The 23,087-nt window shown below is 37.0% G+C and overlaps 4 protein-coding genes across 4 annotated transcripts; 2 read left to right on the plus strand and 2 right to left on the minus strand.

Moving 5' to 3' along the window:
• Nucleotides 1-3,600: 3,600 nt before the first annotated feature.
• Nucleotides 3,601-4,880, minus strand: LOC125580275 (probable serine/threonine protein kinase IREH1). The gene is made up of 2 exons (XM_048744570.1): nt 4,674-4,880; nt 3,601-4,602 (listed from the first exon to the last, which is right to left on the minus strand). Exons 1-2 carry the CDS (start codon nt 4,791-4,793, stop codon nt 3,616-3,618), a joined length of 1,107 nt encoding a protein of 368 aa, XP_048600527.1. The 5' UTR covers nt 4,794-4,880; the 3' UTR covers nt 3,601-3,615.
• A 1,923-nt stretch (nt 4,881-6,803) lies between these two features.
• On the plus strand, nt 6,804-10,366 carry LOC106366964 (potassium channel KOR1). Its single transcript, XM_048743991.1, has 10 exons — nt 6,804-7,126; nt 7,728-7,934; nt 8,019-8,100; nt 8,271-8,583; nt 8,670-8,962; nt 9,212-9,292; nt 9,394-9,492; nt 9,590-9,703; nt 10,171-10,246; nt 10,341-10,366. Exons 1-10 carry the CDS (start codon nt 6,804-6,806, stop codon nt 10,364-10,366), a joined length of 1,614 nt encoding a protein of 537 aa, XP_048599948.1.
• Nucleotides 10,367-11,465: 1,099 nt separating this feature from the next.
• On the plus strand, nt 11,466-17,459 carry LOC106429226 (probable serine/threonine protein kinase IREH1). The gene is made up of 17 exons (XM_013869972.3): nt 11,466-12,115; nt 12,339-12,400; nt 12,486-12,668; nt 12,740-14,107; nt 14,199-14,371; nt 14,487-14,715; nt 14,816-14,908; nt 14,985-15,125; nt 15,203-15,295; nt 15,401-15,596; nt 15,820-15,905; nt 16,121-16,209; nt 16,447-16,498; nt 16,579-16,635; nt 16,739-16,915; nt 17,037-17,114; nt 17,212-17,459. Exons 1-17 carry the CDS (start codon nt 11,635-11,637, stop codon nt 17,296-17,298), a joined length of 3,645 nt encoding a protein of 1,214 aa, XP_013725426.1. The 5' UTR covers nt 11,466-11,634; the 3' UTR covers nt 17,299-17,459.
• Nucleotides 17,460-19,258: 1,799 nt separating this feature from the next.
• LOC106429243 (probable inactive receptor kinase RLK902) lies at nt 19,259-21,960 on the minus strand. Its single transcript, XM_013869987.3, has 2 exons — nt 20,488-21,960; nt 19,259-20,161 (listed from the first exon to the last, which is right to left on the minus strand). The coding sequence occupies exons 1-2, from the start codon at nt 21,776-21,778 to the stop codon at nt 19,569-19,571; spliced, it is 1,884 nt and encodes a 627-aa protein (XP_013725441.2). The 5' UTR covers nt 21,779-21,960; the 3' UTR covers nt 19,259-19,568.
• Between the last annotated feature and the right edge of the window lie 1,127 nt (nt 21,961-23,087).

Raw genomic sequence — 23,087 nt, forward strand, 5'->3', positions numbered from 1 at the left:
TGTTTTTATCTTTGCAAAATATTGTACCCAATGTTGTTTTTTATTGCTTAAGTGAGATACTTAATGTATGTGTACTATAAGTTGTCTTGTATAATATCTATTTCTTAAGGTAAAAAATTTTATTTTGTTGAAGTTAAGGGTTTTAGTTGGATAAAGAGGATGAAAGTATTAATGAGTGATAATGGTAAAGATGATAACTTTGGGGTTTAGGGATTTGATTTTCGGGGTTTCATACTTTCCTCGTAAATTCGTTGTAAATAAAAACACGGGTCTGGTAACTTCGTCGTAACATAAAATATTATTTCCATGTAAAATCGTCGTAACATAAAATACTATTTCCTAGTAACTTCGTCGTAAATGAAAAAACACGGGCCTGGTAACTTTGTCGTAAATGAAAAAACACGGGCCTGGTAACTTCGTCGTAAACCAAAACACGGGCCTGGTAACTTCGTCGTAAACGAAAACACGGGTCTGGTAACTTCCTCGTAACATCGACGAAGTTACGAGGAAACCGTTTTTATATATATGGGAGAAGTCTTTCAGACGAGCACTGCTTGTATCTTCCCCCTAACTCCTCTCCCCCTCTAAGGTAACTTTCTCTCTCTACCTGTCGCCCCGGATCAGCGGATTTGTTTGGCGATGGATCTTCCTCTAGCGGTCCATCGTCTTCTTCCGGGACAGTTCCGGACTCTCACACATCTCGGAGAGTTTCTTCGACCCCTCCTCCTCTTCCATCTCAGATGGCTCCACCTGTCGCCCCGGATCAGCCTGCCCCACCGGCTGCAGTTCATCCCGATTTGCGGGTGCCAGCTCATGCACCATTCGCAAGATACACCGTCGAGGATTTGCTTGCCCAGCCCGGACGAGAGGGTTTACACGTTCTGGACCCCGATAGACCCCCGGGTACTTATTGGTAAATACATAAAATTATTAATTTAAAAATTTAAAATCTTTGATCAATTTTTTTAACAAATTTGTTATATTTGCAGGTTTGGGGCTAACAACCGTGTTAGCCGGAGCGTTTCAGAGACGATGAAGGGATATTATGACGGCCCTTATCCCAACTGGACCATGACTCCCGATCACGTCAAGACGACGTGGTTTAAATGTTTTGCGGTAATTATATTTACATATTATTAATATTTATATTGTTAATTAAATAATTATTATTTTTTTCTAATGTTTTAAAATGTTTGTTTTTTTCAGCAAAGGTGGAACTGGTCCGTAGGAATCACTGAGAGGGTGAAGAGCGAATTTATTGCAAAGGCAAAAACTCGTCTTTGCAATACCGTCTCCGATTGGAAGGACAAGTGAGAGATTTACGGCTATGAGGGGAAGCCGAGCGGGGTCACAAAGGAAGCATGGGATGGCCTCATCACCTATTGGAACGAACCCAGCTCCATCCGCAAAGCCAACTCCTGCTCCGCTTCCCGAAGAACGAGGGATAAAGATGGCTATTTGCCCATGGTTCATAGAACCGGCCAAAAACCCCATGCCGGAATTCGTCTCGAAGCTGTAAGTTTTATTTAAATTTATAATTTTCATTATTTTAAACTTGTATTTATTAATTATATTTAATTTATTTATTATTGTTGTTTATTAGTTGGAGAAGACGGGAGTTTTGCCATCTCTCTCGGACTTATTCAAGATGACTCACACCTCACCAGATGGGGTTTTTGTGGATCTTGCATCCGAGAAACTCTTCAACGCTGTGGCGTCTCGGGTTGAAGAGCAAGAGACGCAACTTACCCAACAGTCTGCAGATGGATTACCCGTCAAGTTGTCAACCGAAGAGGTCGACCGGATCTTCGAGGAGGTAAAATTTAATAATTTTAATTTTTTTTCTTTATTTTATTATTAACTCTAAATACGTTTTTATATATATACATATAGGTGGCTCCTAGAAAGAAGGGAAGGACGGTCGGAATAGGTTCCGTTAACGAAGTTGCAAGGGCGACTTCGTCATACTATTCGAGACGGGACCAGGACAACGACCGGATGCAGGCTCGCATGTATACCCAGCAGCAGCGTTTGGACTCTCTCGAGGGTTTGCTGGATGTGATGGCGGTGGGAAATCCAACTTTGCAAAGAGCTTTGGCGGAGAGACAAGCAGCTCTCGGGATGAGCCAGCCGGATCCCGAAGCAAGAACATATACAGACCCGAACCCCTCAGCCAACTACTTCGATGACGATGATGTTGGCCTTTAGTTTCCTTTTTTAATTTCTTTTGTTTTGTATAAATAATTTAAATTCTATTTAATTAATGAATTTATAGTTTTTTTAAAAAAATTATTTGGTTTCATATTTAATTTTATTTCAAATATTTTAAATTTTAAAATTATTGTTTTATAAAATTTATATAATTATTATAATTAATTAATATTTTAAATATGGAGATGTAAATTCGTTGTAAAATTCCACGTTAAGTCCTCGTAACATTTACGAGGAATTTACATGGAGTCGTTGTAAAGTCCTCGTAAAGTTTACATCGACTTTACGTGGAAGCCTTACGTGGCTTTTATAACGAACTATTACGAGGTATTTACATCGCCATTTACGAGGGTATTACGACGAATAGTTTCCTTCCGCTTTACGAGGAATTGACTTCCTCGTAAACGTAACTAGGACTTTACGACGAAACCTCCGTTACGACGAGCGTTTAACAACGAAACGCGTATCGATGTTAATTCGTCGTAAAGCCCCTATTACGACGAATTTACAACGAATACCGCCCTCGTAAAAAATATGTTTTCTTGTAGTGAAAGTCAAAAAGTGACCCTAAATGAAAATAACTCGTATATATATATATATATATATTAAATTTGTTGTTATATATATTATAAACGGAATATTTATTTTTTACAATAATATATATATATATATATATATGTTTTAATAGAATATATTAAATGGTAAAACACTTTTTCAAAATAATTTAATGATATATAAGGCTTTGATTGAAAAATATTGACAATTAAATGTGTCATTAGAACATGTAATCAGATCAGTTGTGCCCTATTGACAACTTTCATTCGATTAAGCCCAACACTATAGTAACAAAAAAAACATTCCCGAGATTATAGCTTTCACAAAATAGAATATTTAAGGGCCTTCGTTTTAGGCAATAAAATCTCTAAATATCTAACTTTAAAATTTTAACAAAAAAAAAAAGAAACTTGATCAATGGCATTCTTTCGTAATTATTGAATAAAATTCAGGGTTAATTACTATTTGTACTTTTTTTTTAATAGTTTAGATAGATTATATGAGAAGTAAACCATGCTAGTCTAACTCACTTAAAAACTAGTATATCCCCAGTTGAATATCTTTTGTCATTCATTCTCTATGTAAACTCTTAGATACAATTAAATTAATTTTCCTGGCAGGTTATAATTTAGGAATTACACGTTCAATAAAAACCAAGTATTTGATGATTAATAAAAACTCAATGTAACTATAGCCTACAGGTCTCAGATTACGTTTCGGTCTGGCATCAAAGTAAGCCCAAATGGGCTCCGGTTGTTACAAACAAAGCCTGCCTGTTCAAATAGCGGACAGAGCCAACAGTGCATAATCAGAACGTTATGCATGAAAGGGACACTCGTACTGCTCGTCCTACAGATACGACAAAATGATTTGATAATAACAGCTGTCCATCAATCCTTTCTGGTCATATTTATCAGCTAATGTACAAATTCTGGAGTGATCTTCAACATGGGTAGTGGGAACTTCCTCCTCACAGATACGGCACATTATTGAACTTTCCTCCGAGATAAGTGGCTGTTCCCCCCAGTAACCCCAAGAAATATTGTGCCGATGCTTGGGCGACTGTTCATGAGAATCTTTTGCTGGCGGGCAGTTTAGAACAGAAACAGCAGTATCATCACTAGGTTGTCCATTTCTAACCATATTTGGAGGTTCAAGTTTGATATCATTCTGCTCTTCTGATGCTGGCGCTTCTTTCACAGTTTTCAGTGCTGGGGATGGAAGTTTCTTCCAGGAAGACATTCTATCGATGTTTGCAGGAGATTCAGATTCATTAGGAACATAATTTTCGGGAGGAGAGATAGGAGGAACCGAGCGTACAACAACGTCCCCCTTCCACTCCAAACCACGCTGTTCCTGACTAAAAGCTTTCTTGGTAGATGATGGTATCTTTAAGATTTTTGCAGCACTTGAACTCCTTCCCGCTCCAGTAGGAGGTAATTTTTCTATAGAATGCAAAACTCTTGACTGACGTAGTTGTACAGCTTGTTCCTCTTCTCCCCAACTTTCCTTATGAAACTGAAGCAATCTTGTACATCTGGTAAGTATAAAAAGCATCCGAGTATGAAGCTGCTTGAGAACGCCCGGAGGGAGCTCTTGACGTCTATCATCTAAGTCCTGAACTATACCTTCACACTGAAGCCAGAAATCTCCAGGAGAAGTCATAGCACAACTGCGAGCCAATATTAACAAGTCTTCAAATGTTTCCTCCCACTCAGGATGACTTTCTGCATTTTTCTCAAGAACTCCCACCAGGTCCGCAGCAAATACGGCAAGGTCAGAGTTTACTTCTTCCTTTGCTTTATCAAATTTTGCCCGAATCAGAACCAATATCTCCTGGAAAGGACAGACTATTAGAGCAAAACTCACAAGGGATTAATAGAGATAACAGAGTCTAGAATACCTACCTCCACATTGTTCGACCTACGAGGCTTCCACAATGGAAAGGGACGTACACCTTTTGAGTTCAGTTCATGAGAGAAGCTTTTAATGTCACCAGGAAACCTCTTCCGCGGAGCACTGGTCATACGGAGTAAGGCTTGATAACGCGGTGATTCTGACTCTTTTGGATTTTCCAATTCATACGAATTCTAAGAATCAGGCATACTCTAAGCAAAGGTAAGACCTTTCCTTATCACTCGTATTGTTTTATCATTTTCCCTAGCATTTTTGCAACCATGGACATAAGAAAGTTTGAATGATATATCTCGACTAAAAAAATTCAACGTTACGTACAATTTTTTTAAAAAATTGTTTATCCTTTTCCCTTGCATTTACCTTTTCCCCTTGTTAGAATGGGTATTATTTAATGAACTTTGTTTACAAGATGATTGATAATATAATTGGATAAGTCTGTTGATGGTGAGGTTTCAACCGAATCTTCCGGTTTTACAAAAAGTCATCGTTTAAGAGAGGTGAAATGTTTTTCGTAGTCATGGACGTGTGTCTGTCTTTTCTTAGCTAGTAATTTCAAAGTAAAAGCCTTTGTTGTTCCTTTTTTTTCTGCCAATATGTAGATAAATATGTTGATTTGTTTGGTTTAAAAATTCGCAACTCGGGAATGCTTTTTTTTATATCGGGTTTCCTTATAAAACTAGCAGGAAAAGTTTATATTTTCGGTTATTGTATGATTCCTTGAACTGTGGATATGTGTTATGAGATTAAGTAATTGTTTGCTCGCTCAATAAACTACTTAGTCTTGTCTGAAAGAGTTTTCTTCTTCTCTTTAGAAAATGTAACCTTGATATCTGAAATCAAAAGTATTTGGTGATAACCAGTTATATAATCATAGGTGTAATCGGATTTCCTATAAAAATACTAGCAGAATCATTTATATTTTCGGTTATTGTGTGATTCCTTGAATTGTGGATGTGTTATGAGATTAAGTAATTGTTTGCTAGCTCAATAACCTACTTAAAGTCTTGTCTTAAAGAGTTTACTGCTTCTCTTTAGAAAAGGTATCCTTGATATCTGAAAGCAAAGGCATTTCGTTATAAACAGTTATATAATCATAGATGTTTCTTTTTTTCTTCCAATATCTAGATAAATATGTGGATTGTTTGGTTTAAAATTAGCAACTTGGGAATGGTTCTTTTTGACGGATTTCCTTTAAAAAACTAGCAGAAAAAGTTTATATGTTCTGTTATTCTGTGATTCCTTGAACTGTGGATATATGTGTTATGAGATAATTAAGTATTTGTTTGATCACCCGATAAACTAACTAACTACTTATTCTTGTCTGAAAGAGTTTCCTGCTTTTCCCTAGAAAATGTATCCTTGATATCTGAAAGGAAATGTATTTGGTTATAACCAGTTACATATATAATCATTGATTTTTATAAATCTGAGACCAAATCCAACAGCTTGTGATTCAGTTTGATTTAACACAGTCGGTTTGGTTTTCAGTTTCTCATTAGTTTCGGTTTAGCATCTGTAGTTACTTGCATCCGTTTAAACATGCATGGGATTCCCAGACACTTTCTTACACACACTGAGTCTATATGTAGTCATAGAATGGAACGTTGAACATGAAAAACGTACGTACTCTCTTCCATATATGTAGACGTTTGGGTGGCATGTGACACGTACATATATAGGGGGGGGGGGGCGGATATCGAAGTCTTACATTAAAGAAAACGATTAATTGGTTTATCCTTTGGACATAAGACCAAGAAGAGGAGAGTTGTAATCTTTGGACAGAAGAGAGTTGACTAAATATAAATTTAAATAAGAAAATCCAAATTTACTGAAAAGTAAATATTTTATTTTATTTTCTCTCTCAAAAAAGTTAATATTTATTTCTCACTTCCATTAATTAATTTTTTTGCTACTTATGATTCCATGAATTGCGGTATAAACAAAAGTTGATCTTAATTAAATAACAAAATGTTTTATACTTTTTTTGGTAATCACAAAATGTTTTATACTTGGCCGTTAAGATTTAAGGATTAGTATATTAGGATTTTATGATTAATTACTTTTACATTTGTTGGGTTTTGACGGACACATTACTTTTACATCTCCAGGGTTTGCATGTAATGGCCCGTTTACGTCAACGTAAGAACTCGGATCCCGAAAATTTCACCCAAGGAGGTGGTCGTGCGGCGGGAGGAGCAACTCGTGGTGGTCGTGCAGCAAGAGGAGCAATTGGTGGTGGTCGTGGTGGCAACAACAACATACCTCGTGCTGGTGGCACTTACACACCTGGCGATGCAAATCTGGACATCATGAGAATCATCCAAGAAGAAGCCCAAAAGAGGGACGAAGACATCACAAAAGGCGGAGAAGATACGGGTAACGGGAGAAAGAAAAAGAAGAAGAAAAAGAATAGAGTCAACGATAACACCAATGTCAACAACAGGTAACAATGAGAGTATTACATATCTACGCTAATTCTAAATGATGTTATGTATTATGATTAAAATATTTAATATTTTAATTTTTGTTATATATTATGATGGTCAAATCTCCAAAATAGCACCTTTCTAAGTTTATATCACAAAAATAGCACTCAAAAACTAAAATGACCAAAATAGCACCTTTCTAAGTTTATCCTTTGAAAATTTTAATTTTTTTTTTTTTCAAAATTTGAAATCTTATCCCCAAAACCTCATTTCTCAACTCTAAACCCTAAACCCTAAACCCTAAACCATAAACCCTAAACCCTAAACTCTAAACTCTAAACCCTAAACTCTAAACCATAAACCATAAATCCTAAATCCTAAACCCTAAAATCTAAACCCTAAACCCTAAACTCTAAACCCTAAACCCTAAACCCTAAATCCTAAACCCCACCCTTTAACTCTAAACCCTAAGTTTGTGACTTTTGATAAAACATTAAGTGTTATTTTTGTGACTTTTGACCTTAAGTGCTAGTTTGGGAACAAAAACTTGATTTAGTGCTATTTTTGTCTTTTTCTCTATTATGATTATAGTATTAATATTTTTATGCTTTTTGCTAGGAACTTAATCTGGTTCTATTTGCTTGGGATATTTGCAACATACTCTTCCGTTATGGCTCCTCTCACATGTGCCTTCAACGCCGAAGAGTATTTGCCATATCAAATCATCATAGTAATGGAATTTGCTTTCATAGTTGACATTTTACGTGGATGGATATGCGCCTATCATGATAATCAGCCCATCGCTAATGATAGGTTTCTCCATTGGTATGTCTCCTTAGCTGAAGCATTTTTACATTTTGATCAATATTTTTTATATAGTTAATAATAAATATCTATGTTTCTTTGTAGGTGTTACAGGATCTGGTTACTTAATCCTAGGAAGTTGGAACTTGTAGCTGTGGCTGCTGTCCCATTGGCTAATATTCTCCAGGTACATTCTGAAAATTAAACCTTTTTCAATTCTTGTATGTGCAAGAGTCAGATATGAATAAATACTTTAATCTATTCCATAATCTATTCCTTAAAACCAACTTATTTTTCAGATCAATATATTGTATTAATTTAGCTCACTAATGTCTGTTTTACATTATATTTATGTAGTGTGAGTATTTAAGGTGGATTAATATTGTTCGGGCTATGAGAGGAAAGGAGCTATTAGAGAAACTTGAAAAAGTTGAAAGCTTCAACTATGCTTTCATCATGTTCATAAAGATCATGGCTATCCAGTTATACTGCATACACACAACTGGATGCATGTTACATCAACTTGCCACAGATTTTGAAGGTCTTCCTCAAATATATCAAACTTGGATGTCAGATATCCAAATTGGCAACCAAAATCTCTCAGGACTCGGGAATGTGCAGAAATACATTGCATCGACCTATTTTGCCACTGTCACACTGTCCACCGTTGGTAAATATTCAATTTTGATGTTTTAAAATTTTACAGTCGAAATTCTTTTGTGGATTATTAAATTAGCAGTATTATTATTTTGACAGGCTATGGAGACATTCACGCAACTAATCTGACTGAGATGGTAGCTTTGGCATGTCTAATCATCGTTAGCTTAACTGTGTGGACCTACTTAGGTGTCCAACTAGCAAACCTCTTTGGGAGAAGATCGAAGAAGCAAATAGTTGGAGAGAAGATGGATAATCTGGAGAAGTATCTGAAAGAAGCCAAAATTGCTGAGAATTTAGCTGAAGACATCAGAGGTCATATGCAGATGAAATACAGTGATGATTTCGATAGGAAAATTCTTGAAGATGTTCCAGCTTGTCTCATAGCCAAGGTACTATTTATGAGACTTGAGTTTCTAGTTTTCTTTTTGTTTTTGATAACTTAAATTTAGCCGCATAATTCATCATTTACTAGCCCATTCTTGCACGTTACACAGTAATCATTACACATCACGTTTCACGGTAATCATTACACAGCCGTTATGCATCGGTTCTTGTGCTTCTGCGAATTGATCATCAAGAGTTATTTAGTTTCTGAAACTATTGCTTCTTAATGGTATCTCAATTTTTATTATTTGCAGATAAATAAAAATTTCAATGAAAGCATTATCAGGAGTGTCTCTCTATTCAACGGATGTTCACCTGAAAATTTTAAGCATCTGGTAAACTTATAAAAGAGACTTCTTATTTCTTTTTACAACTTCAGTCTATTTATATGGTTAAATACAATTTCACATCAATTGGTTTATGTCTGTCCTATTAGGCTAGTGGGGCTCAACAAGATTTCCATCCCCCAGGATGCACAGTCTTAAAAGAAGGAAATATTGTGAGCCAACTACACATCTTATACAAAGGAGGCTTGGTAATGATTTTTCTGCTACATATGACTTTTTTGCCAAGCTAGACATGATGTAAACATATATTATCAGTTTGTTTTACACTCTTTATGTTTACTGCAGGAACTATTGCAAGGAGGAACTGTACATCCACCTCTTACAAGGCCTACTACAGTCTTCGGATTAGAATCATTCGTCTTGAATGAACCTCTTCCACATACTATCCGAACCTACAAGGCAAGCAAGTTTCTCATCATAAGCAAAAAATATTTCATGGAGTGTCTTCACAACTATCTCGAAGATGGAGCGAGTGTGATGAAAAATTTATCAAATGTAAGAGTCTCTCATGAGTGATTTCAGTAACTTAGCTTTGTAATATATATATCTATTTAGGAAAATTTTCTCTAGTGTATTTCAGGAGAGAGATCCTGCTTTTGTTGAGAGGCTATTGCAGTCGGTATTTGGTATTCAAATGCAAAAGGATGTGATCAGGAATGCATCTTTGCTCAACCATGCAATATTTTTTGAAGATCTTGAGAAGGTTAAGAAGTTGATCCACTGGGGAGAGTGAGCATGGATTCTGTCGATTATAACAACATAAAACCATTGGTAAGTTTATTTTTATAAATTTACGTTGTCTAAGCATACACTAACTACGTAAGAAAAACTGGAACATTATTGTTCTTAAATTTTTTTTTTTTCAGGATTTTGCAATCAATAGAGGAAATACAGAGATCATCAGTTTCCTCATGAGTGTAGTAGCAGAAACGAACACTACAGGTACTTCAATAGTTTATATTTTGTTTTCGTCATTTTGCATGCAAGAGGCTATCAATGGAAATCATTAATTAGAATATGATTCTTATGCTTTCAGGGATAGATCAAGAACATGCTGATTAAGCTATGTGAAGAACATACGACATGTTATCAGGTATATGGCTACATTAAAAATTCAAATGTTTCTAGAAATTCTACATGGTAAATTGCTTAATCTGACAAACAATGTTTCAACAGGATTTCCACATCGAGCTACTACTTTTGGAGTTTCAGCATCTTCCCTTCTATCACAAACTTTTTTTTATTTCTTGATCGTTGTCTTTAATGAGAATTGCACAACTATTATCACTTTCTCAGGTTTTGGTTTTAGTAGATTTTTCGGAGGAGTTTTATGTTGTAATCTTTTTCATTGCCAACAAACCGAAGTTTAAACATTAAAGTGGTTAAGTCTATGACCATATGGTTTACTGTATTTTTTCTTCTATAACAGAGTTGGACGTTGTTCTAATGGTACTCTATTATAGAATGAAAAATAGAGTGATGAATAAAAAATTAAAAAAATTATTCTATATATAGAATAAAAAGTAGATTTACACTATTATAGAATAGAAAATAGAGTACTATTAAAGTATTTTTACTTTAAACTCTATTTTAGAGAAGAAAATAGAATAAGGTCGAAAATACTCTAAAAATATATTTTTTTATCACAAGTTTTGTTTACGTTGTTAGGCCACGAAAACGATCGATCCATGGAGAACATATTATCAAAACCGTTTTGTCAAAATACCAGTTTTATATTATTGTATACAATTTCTATGGAAACCATAAACTAACGAATACACATAATAAGTTTGGATTGTTTATTTTTTCCCTAAAATAATATTTGAAATTCGACACAAGAAAATGATAAACGTAACTCAAGAAATTAATTGTCGATGAACAAGGTTTTGTAATTCATAAAATCAATGATGAACAAAAATAATGCAAGTTAGATAACAGCCGAAATGATAGATTTGCTTGCCAGTAAAATAGATAATTTCGCATTCAGTTGTCAAAGATGTATAATTAGTGAAAGACTCGTTGATCAAAATAATAATAAAAAATTAGCGAAAGACTGAAAGTATGAAATTGAGGTCTGTTGGAAAACAATTTGATAGATAACGAAAGCTTTTATGTATGTGTTAAAAATCTTAGTCAAAAGTCAAAATCTAGTCTTAAGTCTTAAACAGGCTTTTTTGTTGGGACTAAAAATCGACGGTGTCTACTACACACACTCGCGCTTTCTTTTCTTCCTCGTCTTTCAGCAGAGAGATTGAAAAGTTGGGAGTGTGTAAATGACAACGAGGTTTTTAGTCGTAATGGTGATTAGGTTGAGTTGAACAAAATCGAAAATGGTGTTCAAGAACAAGCTCTTCTTCTCATCGAAGAAATCCGGATCGTCGAGCCCCGATAGCTCCAACAGCCCCAGATCCGACGGCTCCAAGGGCGATAATCCGAGCTCCGGAGTCGGGTGTAAGCAGGCGGAGATTAAAGATGGATCGAAGAAGGGCAAGGGAAAGCAAGTTCCATCTCCTCACTCGATCGGCAAATCGAACTTGTCTCCTAGCTCCGACGCGAAGGAAGGAGGAGGAGGACCTGCTTTCGTTTCTCCGATCATGGCTTCCTCTCTGGGCTTGAACCGGATCAAGACGAGATCCGGACCTTTGCCGCGGGAAAGTGTTTTCAATTTTAGGAAGGAAGCTGGGAGTATTAAGCTAGGGGTGGATCGTGATGGCTTGTCTCCTGATGCTGGCCCAATGAGGAGCCTCAGCCCTAAGTTGCCGCCGGCATCAGGATCTCGATTGCAGAATGTAGCATCCTCATCGGGAGCTGGTATGTGCACAGATGACTAACAACATCTTAAAATGCTAGGGATTCGGTTGATTTAAGAACGCATTGAACTTGTATGGCACCTGTTATGTTATGAGCATATTCGCTTGTAAGATTTTTATAATTATGCTAGTTTTAAGAATCACCCGCCGCACTTCTGTTTTTCTGAACTGTTTCTTGAATACTGTGTCTCTCCTGTTGATTCTTATGGTGCTACTTCGTGTAGGTCGCTCTGTGGCATCTGGACGCTCTGGTCCTCTAAGAAATTCAGACTTCTGCACCCCGGAGGTACTTTACTCTTTATTACATATATTTTTGAGGTAGTTTAGTTATGCTATAAGTTTTAAGTGATCTTTTATGACTTCTTTCTTAGAATTCGTATGAATTGGAAAATCCAAAAGAGTCAGAATCACCGCGTTATCAAGCCTTACTCCGTATGACCAGTGCTCCGCGGAAGAGGTTTCCTGGTGACATTAAAAGCTTCTCTCATGAACTGAACTCAAAAGGTGTACGTCCCTTTCCATTGTGGAAGCCTCGTAGGTCGAACAATGTGGAGGTAGGTATTCTAGACTCTGTTATCTCTATTAATCCCTTGTGAGTTTTGCTCTAATAGTCTGTCCTTTCCAGGAGATATTGGTTCTGATTCGGGCAAAATTTGATAAAGCAAAGGAAGAAGTAAACTCTGACCTTGCCGTATTTGCTGCGGACCTGGTGGGAGTTCTTGAGAAAAATGCAGAAAGTCATCCTGAGTGGGAGGAAACATTTGAAGACTTGTTAATATTGGCTCGCAGTTGTGCTATGACTTCTCCTGGAGATTTCTGGCTTCAGTGTGAAGGTATAGTTCAGGACTTAGATGATAGACGTCAAGAGCTCCCTCCGGGCGTTCTCAAGCAGCTTCATACTCGGATGCTTTTTATACTTACCAGATGTACAAGATTGCTTCAGTTTCATAAGGAAAGTTGGGGAGAAGAGGAACAAGCTGTACAACTACGTCAGTCAAGAGTTTTGCATTCTATAGAAAAATTACCTCCTACTGGAGCGGGAAGGAGTTCAAGTGCTGCAAAAATCTTAAAGATACCATCATCTACCAAGAAAGCTTTTAGTCAGGAACAGCGTGGTTTGGAGTGGAAGGGGGACGTTGTTGTACGCTCGGTTCCTCCTATCTCTCCTCCCGAAAATTATGTTCCTAATGAATCTGAATCTCCTGCAAACATCGATAGAATGTCTTCCTGGAAGAAACTTCCATCCCCAGCACTGAAAACTGTGAAAGAAGCGCCAGCATCAGAAGAGCAGAATGATATCAAACTTGAACCTCCAAATATGGTTAGAAATGGACAACCTAGTGATGATACTGCTGTTTCTGTTCTAAACTGCCCGCCAGCAAAAGATTCTCATGAACAGTCGCCCAAGCATCGGCACAATATTTCTTGGGGTTACTGGGGGGAACAGCCACTTATCTCGGAGGAAAGTTCAATAATGTGCCGTATCTGTGAGGAGGAAGTTCCCACTACCCATGTTGAAGATCACTCCAGAATTTGTACATTAGCTGATAAATATGACCAGAAAGGACTGAGTGTTGATGAGCGGCTGATGGCAATTGCTGGAACTCTTGACAAGATAGCAGAGACCTTCAGGTATAAGGATAGCCTAGCAGCTGCTGAAAGCCCAGATGCCATGAAAGTATCCAATTCAAATTTGACTGAAGAATGCAATGTTCTCTCGCCAAGGTTGAGTGATTGGTCGCGGAGAGGGTCAGAAGACATGCTTGACTGTCTCCCAGAGACTGATAATTCAGTTTTTATGGATGATATGAGAGGTCTACCCTTAATGTCTTGTAAAACCCGTTTTGGTTCCAAGTCTGATCTAGGAGGCATGGCAACTTCATCTGCCAGCAGCATGACTCCTAGATCCCCGATTCCAACCCCCAGACCTGACCCAATTGAAATGATTCTAGGAGGCAAGGGTACATTCCATGATCACGATGACATTCCACAGGTTTGTGATGGTTGTGCTCCATCTTCATAAGTTTTCCTGTCTTTGTGATTAATTATTCCCCTGATAAAAAACTCTTGACAACCCAACGCAGATGAGTGAACTCGCTGACATTGCAAAATGTGCAGCAGATGCTATTCCTGGTGATGAGCAACCAATTCCCTTTTTACTTTCTTGTCTTGAAGATCTGAGGGTGGTCATAGACCGCAGTAAGTTTGAAGCACTTACAGTAGAAACGTTTGGAACTCGCATAGAAAAGTTGATCCGGTAAGTTCCTTGGTGTTATTATTGTATGAGAGATTCTCTCGAGTCCCTCCCTCACTCTTCATTATGATTTCCAGAAGTATTATCTGTTAAAAGTATACTTTTCTTGATTATATAGGGAGAAATACTTGCAGATCTGTGAGCTTATGGATGATGAAAAAGTTGACTTATCAAGCACTGTAATTGATGAAGATGCTCCTTTAGAAGATGATGTTGCTCGAAACGTGCATCCACGGGATCGCACATCCATAGATGATTTTGAGATCATAAAACCAATAAGTCGGGGAGCTTTTGGGAGAGTGTTTTTGGCTAAAAAGAGAACGACAGGAGATCTATTTGCAATCAAGGTAAAATATATTTTGCTTTTGTTCTCTTTTTAGTTCTTTTTGTTTTATGTAGTTGGGATTTTCTCTAATCTTGTGTTGTAATGTTTGTCATTCTCCTCAGGTTTTGAAAAAGGCAGATATGATCCGCAAGAATGCTGTTGAAAGTATACTTGCCGAACGTGACATTTTGATTAATGTCCGCAATCCCTTTGTGGTGAGCACGTCTCTGATCCTTTAAGCATATTCTCTGGATATATTTGCTTCTTTTAACATAACTTTGTTTTGAGCAGGTTCGTTTCTTTTATTCTTTCACAGATCGTGACAACCTGTATCTGGTGATGGAGTATTTGAATGGAGGGGATCTGTATTCGTTGTTGAGAAATTTAGGTTGCTTAGAGGAAGATATTGTCCGTGTATATATTGCCGAAGTTGTAAGTTCTGCATGTTTATTTTTAAGCCATGCCATAAAAGGTTATGAAAGTGATTCCGTGATTCGATTACCTTTCAGGTCCTTGCTTTGGAATATTTGCATTCTGAGGGTGTTGTTCACCGTGATGTGAAGCCTGATAATTTGTTGATTGCGCATGATGGTCATATTAAGGTATTCTTTTTTTTTTTTCATTGTTACAACTGTTTGGCCTTCTTTTGTTGTCTTGCTATTTGAGGATCACTGCAACTTTATGGTTTGTTTCGTTTTATTGAGCAGTTGACAGATTTTGGACTGTCAAAAGTTGGTCTAATCAACAGCACTGATGATCTATCTGGTCCTGGGACATCTCTGCTTGATGAGGAGGAATCACGATTACCGACGTCCGAGCATCAGCTTGAAAGGCGCAAGAAACGGTCTGCTGTGGGTACTCCTGACTACTTGGCGCCAGAAATCCTTTTAGGGACAGGACATGGTTCGTTCTAATCTTGATGTCTGCTTATCTTTTGTTCAGTATGTTCTTTTAGTAGAGTGTGATCGGTATTCGGCTGGGATTGGTTATTGAGTCAGGCTTTACAAATCTATTTTTCCATATTCATTTATGCTTAGTACGCTTAACTACTGAGTTTCAGATAGTTCTGTTCCGTTTATCACATGCCAAGCTGCGAGAAATTATATATAGGTGCAATGTTTTTCAGGTGCAACTGCGGATTGGTGGTCTGTTGGCATTATTCTGTTTGAACTCATTGTGGGAATTCCACCCTTTAATGCAGAACATCCTCAGGTAAGAGACTAATCACTGCGTTGTTTTCTGTTCATGCTTTGATAAGGAGCTTATGTTTCTCAAGGTTTTAAAAACTAAAATTCACACTTGGGCTGATCTTCATGTGCCGTTTTCTGTTGGCTTTGATTTGAAATAGTTACTTAAAACTTCTATAACTTGCACTTTGCATCTAGTTTCGATTTTCAACATTTGATTTTTTTTTTTTTTTTGTCTAGCAAATATTCGACAATATTCTCAATCGTAACATACCATGGCCTCATGTCCCTGAAGAAATGAGTGCTGAAGCACATGATATTATAGACCGGTAAGAGATCTTCCCTCTCTATAATCATATGCTCCACACTAGTGTTGTTTCCAAAATTATCAGTTGTGCGATAAAAAAACATTGATGAACAACTCTTTTCTGCTCATGTTCTTGAGTAAAATTATCTGTTTCGCTATGAACATGCCAAGGATGTTGGATTTCAAGTTCTGTTTTATTGTCCATAAAGGAAAAGACAGAGCATTGTCTGTAACATATCCTGTCATCTTCTTTTTATAGATTTTTAACAGAAGATCCTCATCTCAGACTTGGAGCTAGAGGGGCTGCTGAGGTAAAAAATGGATTTCTTTTTTTCTTTGATGTTGTTCCAGTTTGTTGTAAAGTATCAATGAAACAAATTCTATGACGCAGGTCAAGCAGCACAGCTTCTTTAAAGACATCAACTGGGATACACTAGCGAGGCAAAAGGTGCAGTTTGTTCTGTTCATTTGTTTTATTTTTTTCAAAGATATAAGCTTTGCAGAAGCCGACCCTCATGGCATATATAAAGCTTAACGCTACTTTTCTTTAGGCTGCATTTGTTCCAGCTTCAGAGAGTGCAATTGACACTAGTTACTTCAGAAGTCGCTACTCATGGAACACATCGGATGAGCAATTTTTCCCATCCGGCGAGGTTGAAGACTATAGTGATGCTGATAGCTTGAGTGGCAGCAGTGGTTGCTCCAGCAATCGCCATGAGGAAGGAGAGGTAATATTCACTGATCCACTCTTCGAATTCAAACTCTTAAAATATAGTTGAAAAATTCTTTAATTATTGTTCTTAAAAGGTAAATAATTTCACTTAAATGGATCAAAATGGTGGTACACAGGTTGAAGAAAGCGACGGACAAGCAGAGTTTGAGTCTGGCGTACCTGTTGATTACTCTTTCAGTAATTTCTCGTTTAAGGTACTGATCACATGAGTTCCCTGTTAAGAGCCGGCTCTGTGCAAGTATACGGTTGCTTACTTAGCGCTCTAACTTTGTTTATTTTCACGGTTTGCAGAACCTATCGCAGTTGGCATCAATCAACTACGATCTTCTATCTAAAGGCTGGAAAGATGAGCCACAACCAAACTCTCGTCAAAAGTGATAATACTTTATTACAAGTTTTTCTTTAGCCAAGCCAATGCTCATGGAAAATGAAAATGAGAATGCAAAAGTACATATATATTATTAAATCACAGAAACATTTGAAAATCAGTATTATTTTGATGAAAAATGAAGAGATGCAACCATTCTTTTTCTGTTCCAGTGAACTTGAATCTGTGCTTAATTTATTACGTCTACAATGACGAGAAGAAAAAAGAGGGGACAAGGGATATTAAAACATCATGGGAAAGATATATTGGTATCTTTTTCCCCCATGTTTTCATAAATCACAAGGACATGAGAGTTGTGAGGTAGCGTTTGCGTTAAACCATTAGTAACATGTAAAATATAAAAGGAGAAAGAGCTCACAAGTCACAACCTACTTGCACCTTTTATTGATTTCAAAACGCCATTTAGATCGCAACCCTACATAACCTCAATAATTTGCACCTTTTATTAACTTGTCTGCCACAATGTTAGTTACACATTCACTGCACCCAACTATTTTTCTTTCTTTTGCATGATTTTTGAAAGTAAAATTTATACATGCAAGACTAAGTCGTATCTATGAAGTGTAAACATAAAGACATTATTGTGTTAAAACGTTTGATAATATAAAGTTACCAGCATACTGTACTTATCCTTCTTCTTTTTAATCTGTATACTATCTATATTACGACTAATCTATAAGTTCGGTTCTAATGTATAAAAACCCAAAAATATCTAAATAACAAATGTATCTGAAATAGATTCGGATATTTATACAAAAAGCCCCATATTACCGATTTGATCCTGATCTTTTAAATACAATTAATTATATTACGACTCATCTCTAATATACTAGGTGTTTTCCTGCACCATGTGCAGTAAAAAAAATTTTAAATCTAAATTATATTTAAAATAAATTTTATTAAATATTTAGATTTTACTATTTTTTACTAATATTAAATATAGATTTGATATATATTAAATCAATTTGTATAAAACTAATAAAAATGATATATAATTACATAATTATCAAAAATTTAGCCTAAACAATATTTATAAGATTTGTAGATATATAATAAACTAATTTTCTTACAATTAGATATTTAAATTTTAAAAAAAATTGTAGAAATTTTTAAAAGTTTTAGTAATACAAAGTGTATAATTATACAAAATAATAATATTTCGAAATTTTAAATGTTATATATGAATACAGTGAAACCTCTATAAATTAATAATGTTGGGACTACACCAAAACTATAATTTTTTTTATTAATTTATAGAGATATTAATTTATCGATATACTAATTGAACCAAAAACTCAATTTGAGACTATAAAATTATATTATTTTATAGAGATTTTTAGTGTATATTAATTTATAGAGTATTAATTTAAAGAGGTTATACTGTATATATATTTTATAGATGATGTATGAGCTATTGCCATATTAAAAAAAATTACCAAAAATAAATATCAATAATAAATGTAATATATGAATTATTACCATATTCTAATAAATTTACCAAAAATATAAATCAACATTAAATGAAATTATCCATGTCATATTTTTTTGGAAGCCATGTCATCAATTTCAGTAGTCAATGTCATATTTTTTTTGTGAAATTGATTGTAAAATGTACATTTGTTTTGTGAAATTGAATATAGTCTAGGAAATAACATTAATTATGAAAAACAAATGGTAACTATGAAAAACAAATACTTCCTCCGTTTCTAAATGTAAGTAGTTTTAGCAAAAAGAGTTTGTTTCACAATATAAGTAGTTTACATATTTCAATGCATCTTTTTCATTTATTGAATATTGTGTGACCAATGAAATAATGTTAGGTTTTTAATAATTGGTTAAATTAATTGATTAAATGATATATTTTTTTTAATAACAATTTACTAAATATTCGTGTTTTTAAGCAAAACTACTTACAATTAGAAACGGAGGGAGTAATAACGTAGAAAAATGTAAAAGCAAATATATCTCTAGTTGGTATTAAAGAGACAAAAGGCTGAAACAATTCTGAAATAAAGTTAAAAGCAATAATAATTACAACCACACGGAATTCCTCATCATAGTGCCCACACATGAGATTAAAATTAAGAAAAAAAAATCACGAATATCTAATTAACGACCTCAACTCTAATTCCCCGCCATACTCTTAAACTAAATTTAAACAACAAAGATTCCACAAAGACATCCATCATCAAACGCCAAAACGTTGGCGTTTCATATCATCGTTCCAACTAGTGAACCTCTCAATCCTCTATCCATTGGTCTAGTCCACCAGCTCCGAACCCGGCTGGCGCAACTCCTGGATCCTCCTCACCACCTCCACCATCACTGGCCTCTTGTCAGGGTGCTGCTCCGTACATTCAATCCCCAGCTGCAGCATTTCCTCCATCTCTCCTTCCACCGAGTCCACCCTCTCCAAACTCATCAGCTCCGAGTCAAAAACCTCCCTCCTCCACTCTTCCCTCTCCACCGAATGCACCCACCTCGCCAAGTCCATCCCTTCCTCATTCATCACCGAGTTAGACGGCGCCTTCCCCGTGAGCAGTTCCAACAGCACCACACCAAAACTATACACATCCGCCTTCTGCGAGACACGACTAGGGTCAGTAACTTCCGGCGCACGGTACCCGGTAACCCGGTTTGGAGTCGTGGATGATGAGCCGACGAGCTGAGCCAGGCCGAAATCAGAGACCCGTGCGTCGTGTGAGTTTGTTAAGAGGATGTTGGAAGACTTGACGTTTCCGTGAGAGCTCAATGGGTCTTGCGAGTGTAGATAGTCTAGTCCACGAGCTGCTCCAAGAGCGATACGTGCTCGGACTTCCCAGTCCAGTGGACTCCGTCCTGCGCCTTTGTTTCCTGTAACATAGCAATTACATTAATCATAACACACACACACACACACACAAAAGCTTAACTAAAAAAAAAAAGAAAAAAAAGCTTAACTACTGTCCTAATTAATTAACAGAAACATTAACAAAACACTTACTGTATAGGTGTATAATATATAGTATTTTGGTATAAGTAAATCAGACATGAAATAACTATTATTCTACAAAACTTATGCAATATAGTGTTCTACAGCCTCTGATTACTAAATGTGTCGCCAGAGAAACTATTAAGTATTAACAATATTAATCACAGTTATTTAGCAGAGAGAGAGATCATTTAGACAAGTCTCTCACCGTGTAAGAGAGCAGATAAGCTTCCCATAGGCATGAAGTCATACACAAGCAGCTTCTCGTCTCCACTGCAATAATAAGCTCTCAACGGCACCAAGTTCTCATGATCCATCGCCCCAACAACCTCAATCTTCTCCTTGAACTCTCTATCCGCCATCGTCACATCCTTCAGCCTCTTCACAGCCACCAACGTCGCCGCGTCAAGCACCGCCTTGTACGCCGTCCCGAACGTTCCTTTCCCTAGAACCTCCGCAGAAGCTCTCAGCAGATCCTCAAGCTCGAAAACCTTCGTCGCGTTCCCAAAGAACACTAGTTTCCTCGCCCCGGAGCTGTTCACCGCCGCCGTGGATGGCTCGTTTGCTTCCACCGCCGTTTTCTCCTCGGGAACTTCGATCTCAAGCTGCTTGATGGTTTCAACGTCGATGGCTCTTGTTCTCTCGTCTCCCTTTCTCCGGAAGAGAACCATCAAAACAAGAACGATCAGAAGGAAGCCAACCACGCATCCAATCACTATCCCGGCTATAGCTCCGCCGGAGAGCTTGCTCTTTCTCTTCCCGGGAATGTTTCCGACGGAAATAGGCTGACTCGGCACAGTTCCTTCATCACTACAAGCACCAAGCGGCTTACCGCAGAGCGAAGTCCCGAGAAAAGAATCAGAATCAAACTTCTGAAGACTCTTCGGTATAGATCCGTTCAAGGAGTTGTTAGAGACGTTGAACTGATCCAAGCCCAAGCCCAAGCCCAAATCTAGAAGAGAGCCGGAGAGCTTGTTGTTCTCCAAGTAGAGAGTCTTAAGCCTCGTGAGGTTCTTGAACCCCGAAGAGATCTCTCCCGTGAACTCGTTCTCCCCAAGATCCAGCCTCACGAGGTTGCTGAGACCGAACAAGAATGGTGGAATCTCGCCGGAGAATCTGTTTCCTTGGAGGTAGAGTCGCCGGAGGTCGGAGCAGGCGCCGAGATCTAAGGGGAGTGTGCCGGTTAGTGCGTTGAGGCGGAGGCTGAGTGTGCGGAGATTTGTTAAGTTTCCGAAAATACCCTCGGGTATGTTCCCGGAGAGGGCAAAGCCGGGGAGGCGGAGGGCGGTTACGCGGTCGGCGTCGCAAGCGACGCCGGTCCAGTTGCACGGTGTGGTTTGTTCGGTGTTCCAGAGGAATGTACGGCCTCCGACGGCGGAGCGGAGGGAGAGGAGGGCGGATTTGTCGGCGGCGAGGTCTTGTGTTGAGGGGAGAGGGAGAGAGAGGAGGAGGAGAATCGAGAGGAATGTGGAGAGACTACTCGCCATTGACGGAGTCATGAAGAAGAACGAAACCCTAGAGAGAGGTCTGAATAAGAAAGGTGTGGTGGTTATTACAGAGAAAGGAGTGAGGTGAAGCTAGTAGTCAAACACTTAAGAGTCAATCTCTCTCCTCTTTTTTTTTAGGGTTTTGAATATTTAATTTAAAATAAAAAAACTTTTCAATGCGACAAAAACGATATTTCTATTACAAGGGTGACGTCATCTATCTTGTCTATCCTTCGGACAAATTAATGTGATTGGTTATGTTTTAGTTATGCATCATGGTTTGGTATCGCTGTGTGATTGTGAATGTGAGGGACCTTTAAGGCTTTAGCTCTGTTATTGTCTTATCTAATCTACCTGCCTTGTCTCTTTAACTGCTAAAGATTCTCTATCAATATAATCTTAATTATCGATTAGACTAAGATCTTGCCACTGGTATCAAAATGCTGTAGATGAAGTAAAAAATGAAGAATTTAGCAAGTGGATGAGTTTAGTTGGGGACTAAAATTAATTTAATATCGGATTAATGGAATCCAGAGGGTTAATTAAAAAAAAAAACTGTGCTAAGAATTAAGATCATGTTATTCTCTGCATTTGAGTAAAGTGGAGCCCTCTTCTCTAGATTATACACTTACTTCTATGTTCTTTATTCGTAAATACACTTGATTATTTTTATTTTTTCTCATGTAACCTTGATTTTTCTTGTAGAGTAATCAATGATGCATGGTTGTAAAGGCAAAAATGAAGAACATGGGTGGTGGGTTAAAGGACTGGTAGGAGGACCATAACATGTAAAAAAGCCAACAACAATAATTTACAGCATTAAAGCTTTACATAACAAAAGAACACATTCTCTTTTATTTTGTAACTGTCTCCTCTCTGTATCGATGTGTTTTTTTTCGATATGAACCAATCTGTAATATCAATCACAAGGGGCCCATATTAAATTTGTCACGATGGTCACAGTGTTATGTAACTAGCGTTACAATTTAAAAAAAAAAAAAAAAACTAGCGTTACAATTCGTGAAGCAACGGCTACAATAAACTTAAACTGTGATCCTTTACTTACACCAAATTCAAAGTCTCTCGCCATTAAGTGAAGCTCTAATTATTTTATAGTTATACAACTTATACTCTTGTAGATGCATTAGTCGGGAATATATCATTTATAAAGATCAGATATTATAGGCTGACAAGAATAAAAGATCAAATATAAATACATTATGTTATCTTCCATACAAAGGTTAAAATATTCTTCTGTAGTTAAGTTATTCGTTTCATACATTCATGATTCCCATGAATAAAAAATTCTTAGAAACAATCT

The sequence above is a fragment of the Brassica napus genome, chromosome C1, assembly GCF_020379485.1.
Source record: "Brassica napus cultivar Da-Ae chromosome C1, Da-Ae, whole genome shotgun sequence".
NCBI classification, from domain to species: Eukaryota; Viridiplantae; Streptophyta; class Magnoliopsida; order Brassicales; family Brassicaceae; genus Brassica; species Brassica napus.